At 47.2% G+C, this 8,216-nt stretch overlaps 1 protein-coding gene and 1 pseudogene across 3 annotated transcripts in view; one reads left to right on the top strand and one right to left on the bottom strand.

Moving 5' to 3' along the window:
- Positions 1 to 8,216, bottom strand: part of Rpgrip1 (RPGR interacting protein 1) — a 52,158-nt gene that overhangs the window by 13,124 nt on the left and 30,818 nt on the right. The window contains exons 14-16 of one of the 3 annotated variants that reach the window (XM_021203784.1): positions 3,676 to 4,134; positions 3,289 to 3,434; positions 1,361 to 1,703 (exon numbers count right to left, since the gene is read on the bottom strand). In XM_021203784.1, coding sequence (XP_021059443.1) covers positions 1,361 to 1,703; positions 3,289 to 3,434; positions 3,676 to 4,134 — 948 coding nt within the window. Of the gene's footprint in view, positions 1 to 1,360; positions 1,704 to 3,288; positions 3,438 to 3,675; positions 4,135 to 8,216 lie in introns of all 3 variants that reach the window. The other 2 variants (XM_021203785.1, XM_021203786.1) reach the window with 2 other exon arrangements.
- Positions 6,008 to 6,719, top strand: LOC110325656 (annotated as a pseudogene).

Raw genomic sequence — 8,216 nt, 5'->3', positions numbered from 1 at the left:
GAGGCCAGCCTGGTCTACAAAGTGAGTTCCAGGACAGCCAGGGCTATACAGAGAAACCCTGTCTCGAAAAAACCTAAAAAAAAAAAAAAAAAAAATTAAAACAGTATAGTGAGATCCATAGGGGGAGACAGGCATTTCTGCCTTAGAAGAGGTGATCAAAAGGTATAACCATGATGAGGTCATCTTCACTGTCACTAAAAACTATGCTATGGCTGTTCCCAGAAAACCATCACCTATGCAAGCGGTACCAAGAGAAACAGCACAGTGACTTTTGTAGTTCTAATTAGCAGGTGGCTTGCCTCTCCTCTCAGGCAGAAGTGTCAAATATTGTTTTGTTTTGTTTTTTTTAAAGAACTGCAGTACTAGCCAGAGAGAGAGAGGCCTTAGGCACTTCCAAAGATACTCAGAATCTTATTAACTATGGTTGACACTTCCTGTCCTGGCTCCACTGCCTAATCAGAGTTTGGGAATCACTGTCCCCTCTCTCCAGGCAGAAGTCAGACCAATCCTCTGCTCGGTGTCCCCCACAACCATGAGTAGGCAAAGAGGGAAGGTAGAATGGAGCCCAGCTCCGGAGGGCTGGAGTCTGCCTGTGTCAGGCCGCCACAGTCATCCCTGATGTTTTAAAAGCCATGAGATTACGAGGAAGTGTTATGTTCTGCTCAGATCTCTGCTCATGAACTAAGAAACAACAGTCTTTAAACAAAAACAAGTCCTGGGACGCATTGGAAGGGGTCTTTTTGTTCGACTTTCAGTTTTTGCTTTTTTTGTGAGACAAGGTCTTATGATACAGCCCCAGGTAGCCTGGAACACACTCTGTAGACCAGGCTGTGCTCTGCCTCCCAAGTGTTGGGATTAAAGGCACAAGACACTATGCCCAAGTAAAGTATGTAAAGTAAGGTTTTCGGAGATAGAGGTATGGAATTCCAGAATTCAGTTGAAACTCCTTGGGAATGTTGGCTATGGAGCTGAAGCCCATGCTTTCATATGAGCAAAGCGGCTATAAATCTTTGGTTCTGTTGCTCTTGACAGCACCCCCAAAGTCTTCTCAGATTTCCGGAGAGACTTTTCGTGGCTGACATGTTTCAGCAGTAACAGCTTCTTGCCATGCAAGTCTAGGAACCTGAACTCAATCTGAATTCTCCAGAACTCATAAACAGTGGGAGGAAACAGCTGACGCTACAAAGCTGACCTCTGACCTCCACGTGCATGGGGTGGCATGTTCACTCATAGACCCACAACATGCATATACATACATAATCAATACATAGTATTTTTAAGTGAAGGAATGACTGTTCCAAGCAAGTAAGCAAAGAAAAGTTGGTAAGGACAAAGAAATGGCTGGGGGTGCAATGCCCACCTTTGATAGATTTGTTTTGTGCAAGAGGCAGCAAGGGCACCTGGGCTCGGCCAAGATAGGAGCCAGGCTCTGGGTCTTCATCATCGAAAACATAGACAGACAGAGCTTCCCGCCTCAGATACTGGTCCAGGTCAGAGGTCACAAGCACGGGGAACAGAGCCTGGTCTTTAAAGTATGGATTGCTGCTGGCCGGAATGATGGTGGTGTCATGGTCAGGAAAGGTGAAGAAGCGGTACATGACATACGGACTGGGCTGCCTTCCCAGACGTCGACTCCGGAGGCCGCAGCACCTGGTGATCTCAATCCGAAGCTCATTCTGAGGTGCCCAGGTTTTGGATCTGGACTGGAAAGATCATGATCTTGGACTAAGATCAAGGGCAGCCTGAGGTACTGTTTGTTATAAGTGAAGCCCACTTAGGTGAGAGGAACGGTGACCTAGAAACCTACTCTGCCAGGTCATGAGGATACCTAACACACCATCACCTGCCTGCCCCTGGCTCTGGTAGCTGTTGGAGGGAGATGTTCATCCCCAGGCTTATCCTACAGAATGATAGAGAATGGCTCCAGCGTTGACCCCAGCTCCCGCACGGTAGAAGAGAATTAACTCCTGTGCATCCTCTGACCTCCACATGCATACCGTGGCATGTACCAACACAATAAATAAATAAATCTGTGTTAAGTTTATTCATTTTAATTGAATATTAGATTTTTTTAAAAAAGATTTATTTATTTAGTCTGCCTGCATGTATGTCTGCAGGCCAGAAGGGGGCACCAGATCTTATTACAGATGGTGGTGAGCCACCATGTTGGGAATTGAACTCAGGACCTCTGGAAGAGCAGCCAGTGAGCGCTCTTAAGCTCTGAGCCATTTCTCCAGCCCTAGATTTTTGTTTTGTAAAAAGCCAGTGAAACTGTAGCAGTGGGAATAGCTAAGCCAACTCTTGAGGGTGGAAAAAAAGATGAGCAAACTGGAAGAACTCAGCAGGTGTTCCCAGTGGGACAGACAGTGGTGTAGGCGAGCACTGATGCTGTGAATGCTCACTCATACGAGGCTATGGTTAGAATAAAAAGAAAGTTAATGGCCCCACATTTCCAACTTTGGTGAAAACAGTTACACAGGTACAGGAAGGACGGCGGGAGGGAGCTGCCAGGCCAGACAGCTAGAAGCACCGTGACTAGCGGGGCTTGACTAGCAAGGGTGGAGTGGAGCTTGGTCTGTTTGAACAGAATCTGAGTTTCCCTATTGGGGAATTGCAACTGACTAGCCCAACTCTGGTATCTGAAGGCAGAGCACCCCACAGACCACCTGCCCCCGCCCCCCTTCCCCAGTGCCAATCACTGATTGTAATAAAAATTTCAATTAAAAAAGAAAAAAAGATCAAGAAAAAGCTGATTTGTTCACAACAAAGAAAAATATCTATCCCGGGACATGATTTCATCTCTTCTCAAGTTTAAGCACAGGAGCCGGGCGTGGTGGCGTACGCCTTTAATCCTAGCACTCGGGAGGCAGAGGCAGGNGGATTTCTGAGTTCAAGGCCAGCCTGGTCTACAGAGTGAGTTCCAGGACAGCCAGGGCTANACAGAGAAACCCTGTCTCGAAAAACCAAAAAAAAAAAAAAAAAGTTTAAGCACAGGACGAGTCTGGACTGGCTTTGCTATTGCACTTTCTCACATTCGAGGGGTGATCATAGGGAACGGGAGCGCGAGCCCCTGCGAGGGCTGCTGTCATAGGGAATGGGAGAGCGAGCCCCCGCGAGGGCTGCTGTCATAGGGAACGGGAGCGCGAGCCCCTGCGAGGACTGCTGTCATAGGGAATGGGAGAGCGAGCCCCCCGCGAGGGCTGCTGTCATAGGGAACGGGAGCGCGAGCCCCTGCGAGGGCTGCTGGCTGACATCCTTCTGAGCTGCATGAGTCCTTCCTTCTCTCACCTCATCACTCTGGGCCTTCTGAGCGCCAAGCACACTGACTGACAGGTAGGCCTGGGCTTGCTTTCGCTTACTGCATGCCTGGAGGCTGGGTTTTAGGGGCAAGCACAGCCTCATCCAGTATTCTAACACCCCCAAGTCTTCACCAGCTCCTGAATAGCAAAAGATATGAAAGGCATAGAAAATAGTGTGTGGTGAAAGTCAAGACTAGAACAGAGGAAGGCTGGGTGGTGGAATACCCAGAATCCTAGCACTCGAGGGGCTGAAGCGGGAAGGCTGCCATGAGTCCAGGGAGGGTGGGATGGAAAAAGGAAATTACCAGAAAGCAGTTCCGGGCTTTGGCTGTTTCTTTATTTTCCAAAGCCCCTAGTCCTACAAGAAGCCGAAAGCACTTACCAGCAAGTGTGGCCGAGCCGTGGACTCTCTCCACGGTCCCTAGCACCTTGTCAAGTGAGATCCATCCAGTAGCAAGGACATGGTGCTCACTAGCCATGGCCTGATGGAGATCAAGCCGTACTGAAGATCCTTGAAGGTAGTGCAGGAGGAGGTAGTCTGTCTGCACTACATACTGGGAGGTGAAGTCATAGAGGGGCTGGGGCCCAGTAGAGAGTGGGGTGCAGTGAGTTTCAAAATCATAGAAGGAATAAGTGCAGAAAGTGGTAGGTTGGGTGTCGCCAGCCTGTATGAGGGCAGCAGGGGTCAGGGAGGCCTGGTGGATGTGCAGCTCAAAAAGATTCTCGCTTGGATGCAGCAGAGACATGTCCACTTCATCCTCATCTCTGTGGGCTGCCAGGGACTCCAGACACAGCGACGGTGGCCGAGTGCCATACGCGATGTCTTTGAGCTGCTCTATAGGGGAAAGAACACTGCCTATCCATTAAAAGGTTGAGAGCTATTCTACTGGGAAAAAAGGATAAACGGAAAGAAAATATATCGTGGAAATCTAGGCTAAGATTATTTCAAGAAGCCACATGATTCAAGAAGGAGAGCAGCACCAATGCCAATCAGAAGTGTTGAATAATGAAGGCCAAATGGCTACTGCCTGTACTATGGGAAGGGCCAAGTGAGCAGCTGCGAACTGAACACCACACTCAGGCAATGAAAGGGAGGCACTAGAAACATAAAATGTGTCCTAAAAGATGGTTATGCTGTCCTCAGATAGAGTAAGAAGTGGCAGACAGTATCTACCATGTTATCCCTGCCACCCGGAGAGGCTGCCTGTGCCCTCAGCCCTTATGTGCTGCTTAGACCTGAGGTTCATCAGAAGAGAGCAAGAAATCCACTTTGAATCAAAGGGTAATGACTTAAAAAGTAAGAAAGAAGCCAGGCGTGGTGGCGCACGCCTTTAATCCCAGCACTCGGGAGGCAGAGGCAGGCGGATTTCTGAGTTCGAGGCCAGCCTGGTGTACAGAGTGAGTTCTAGGACAGCCAGGACTACACAGAGAAACCCTGTCTCGAAAAAACAAAAAACAAACAAACAAGCAAACAAAAGTAAGAAAGAAAACTTGAGAGGAAAGAGGTTGAAAGTCCTGACCATGGAATGCAAGACATGGAGACAGAACGGAATCTGCACATTGTTCTCAAGACCCACCAGATTCTCAGATGTAGGCTACTTCACACTGGGAACATTTGAGTCCTTATAGCATGCTGATGGCGAGTAGCCTCCTTTAAGAGATAAATCAGTAGAATAAAAATGTTCTTGATAGACCAGGATGTATATTTGTGTGATGTATGTATGTATGTATGTATGTATGTATTTTATCTGGAGAAACAACTCTGTGGCTAAGAGCTGGCACTGCTCTTCCAGAGGACCTGTGTTTGGTTCCCAGCACCCATTTCAGGTGGTTCACAACTGCCTGTAACTCCTACTCCAGGGTCTAACATCCTCTTCTGCACTCCGTAGGCACCTACATGCATGTATCTCTACACAGATAATCATGCAGACCTAAATAAAATTAAAAATAAATGTCTTTTCAAAATGTTTAAGGTTTATTTTTAGTTTGTGTGTATGGATGCTTTGCCTGGATATAGTATGCATACTGCATGCATAAAGCACTCACAAGGACAGAAGAAGTTGCTGGATCCTCTGGAACTGGAGTTACCAACAGTTGTTATCCTCCATGTGAACTCTGGGGACTGAAACCAGGTCCTCTGCAAGAGCAATAACTGCTCTTAACCCTGAGCCATCTCACTAGCACCCCTCAATGTCTTAATGTTGAAGTGGGCAGGTGAGAGAAGAGGCTGTCAGGATGGCGTGGAGTAGGTACATGTGCTTGCTGCCAAGCCTAAGGACCTGAGATTGGGTCTGCAGAGCCTGCATATGGGAGGGAAGAACCAGTCAGTTCCTGTAGGTTGCCCTCTAACCTCCACAACCACAAGTGTGCCCTTTCTGTCTGTCTCTGTGTGTCTCTCTGTCTGTCTTACACATACACAGAGAGAGAGAGAGAGAGAGAGAGAGAGAGAGAGAGAGAGAGAGAGAGAGANAGAGAGAGAGAGAGAGAGAAAGAAAGAAAGAAAGAAAGAAAGAAAGAAAGAAAGAAAGAAAGAAAGAAAGAAAAGAAAGAAAGAGAAAGACAGACAGACAGACAGACAAGACAGGGAGAGAGAGAGAGAGAGAGAGAGAGAGAGAGAGAGAGAGAGAGAGGAAGGAAGGAATAAAAAATGTTTTGTTTTTTTTTTTTAAAAAAAAAACAAAACGGTAGTGAGACATGCTTTTGCTGAGATGCCCAAATCCAATAGAGACAAGAAAGTTTCCTTAACAAAAACTGCCAGGAAAGGCCTGAACTGAAGCAGAGCCTGATAGAGGAGCTTTGGAAATGTGTGGACACCTGCCAGAAACTCTTCTTCTTCTCTGTGGCCAACATGAGGAACAGCAAGCTGAAGGACGTCCGGAATGCCCGCAAGCACAGCCGGATGCTCTTTGGCAAACACAAGGTGATGGTGGTGGCCTTGGGTCGAAGCCCATCTGATGAATACAAAGACAACTTACATCCGGTCAGCAGGGAGTTGAGAGGTGAAGTTGGGCTCCTTTTTACCAACCGCACAAAGGAGGAGGTGAATGAGTGGTTCACACAGTATACAGAGCTGGGAACAAAGCAACTCTGTAAGCCAGGACCCAGGGCCCCTGAAGCAGTTCCCTCACTCCATGGAGCCACAGCTGAGGCAGCTGGGGCTGCCCACTGCCCTCAAGAAAGGCGTGGCGACCCTGATGTCTGGCTATGAAGTATGCAAAGAGGGTGACGAGCTGACCCCAGAGCAGGCCTGTGTCCTGAAGCTGTTTGGGTATGAGATGGCTGAATTCAAAGTGACCATCAAATACATGTGGGATGCCCAGTCGGGAAGATTGCAGCAGATGGATGATGGATGATGACCTGAGCACGCCTGAGTCTGAGGGAGAGCCTGAGGGACAGTCTGAGGAGGAGGATGACAGCTGAGTCTGAGAGCCAGGAGCCAGGACTAAGGCCTTCCAACGAGTTCTTCATCTCTGCTGGACCCCACAGGACTGCTGTCACAACTCTAGAGGGACAGCTATTTATTTTGCTATGGACAAAGACAAGGGAGGGTGCTAGGGAATGACTTTGTTTCTATAAAGATAAAATTGTGTCCGTGGGATGTTCCCGAGGGGGAGGGGGGAATGGTAACGAATGTCTGTACTCTTAGTACTCATGAAACAAACAGGCAGGAGGATTGCAATTTTGAGGTCAGCCTGGATTGCATAAAAAGAGCCCAGTAAACAGTGTGGGAGCTGGGGACTCAGGAGAAATGACAGGGCAGGGAGGAGGCTCAGTGGTTCACACCTGTAATCTCAACACTTGGAAGGCTGAAGCAAGTCAGTCTCTGTGAGTTCAAGGCTATCCTGATTTACACAGTGAGTTCCAGGACAGCCAGAGGGGGAAAAATAATACAAAAAAAATGTAACACAGAAATTGACTAGTTGATCAGTTGATATTTTCCTTTTTTGTTGTTTTGCTTTGTATTTGTTTGTTTTAGACAGAGTCTCATTGGGTTGCCCAGACTGAGGAACTTGCTATATAGACCAGGCTGGCCTTGAACTCATAGAGATCTGCGTGCCCCTGCCTCCAAGTTCTGGAGATTAAAGGCAAAGTGCCACCTCACCCAGCTAATTGATGTTTTCTTCAGTTATAAGATTTGATATAGCCAAGCAGCGGATCCTGTCACTCCAGATTTAGGCAGATCTCTGTGAGTTCAAGGCCAGCCTGGTCTACAGATCAAGTTCCAGGATAGCCAGGGCTACATAGAGAAGAACCTAAATAAATAAATAGGTAAATAAATAAATAAATAAATAAATAAGACATGACTTAATACAATATGTTTAGATTGGCATTAATGACACAAAGCACATAGTCTTACATATAAGGAAGTACAAATCAGAGATACTATTAAATCATGGGGGAAAGGTAGAGGTAGGATAGGCAATTCTCAAAAGAAATAACGTGGGCTGCAGAGATGGCTCAGTGATTAAGGAGCACTGGCTGCTCTTCCAGAGGGCCTGAGCTCAATTCCAGCAACCATGTGGTGATTCACAACCTATAAGGAAGTCCAATGTCCTCCTTTGCAGGCATACATACAAATGGCACATTCACATGCATAAATCTTAAGCAAATAATAAAATCTTAAAACACACACACACGGGGCTGGTGAGATGGCTCAGTGGGTAAGAGCACCCGACTGCTCTTCCAAAGGTGCAGAGTTCAAATCCCAGCAACCACACGGTGGCTCACAACCATCCTTAATGAGATCTGACTCCCTCTTCTTGGGCGTTTGAGGACAGCTACAGTGTACTTACATATAATAAATAAAATAAATCTTTAAAACACACACACACACACACACACACACAGTACAGCTAAGTGGTATGCATGGGAAAGCTGTTCAGCTTTGGCAGGAATCTGCCCAGAAAGTGAAAGCGA

The sequence above is a fragment of the Mus pahari genome, chromosome 8 (assembly GCF_900095145.1).
Source record: "Mus pahari chromosome 8, PAHARI_EIJ_v1.1, whole genome shotgun sequence".
Lineage (NCBI taxonomy): Eukaryota > Metazoa > Chordata > Mammalia > Rodentia > Muridae > Mus > Mus pahari.
Note: the sequence above shows the minus strand (reverse complement) of the source record. Positions and strands in the feature narration are given on the sequence as shown.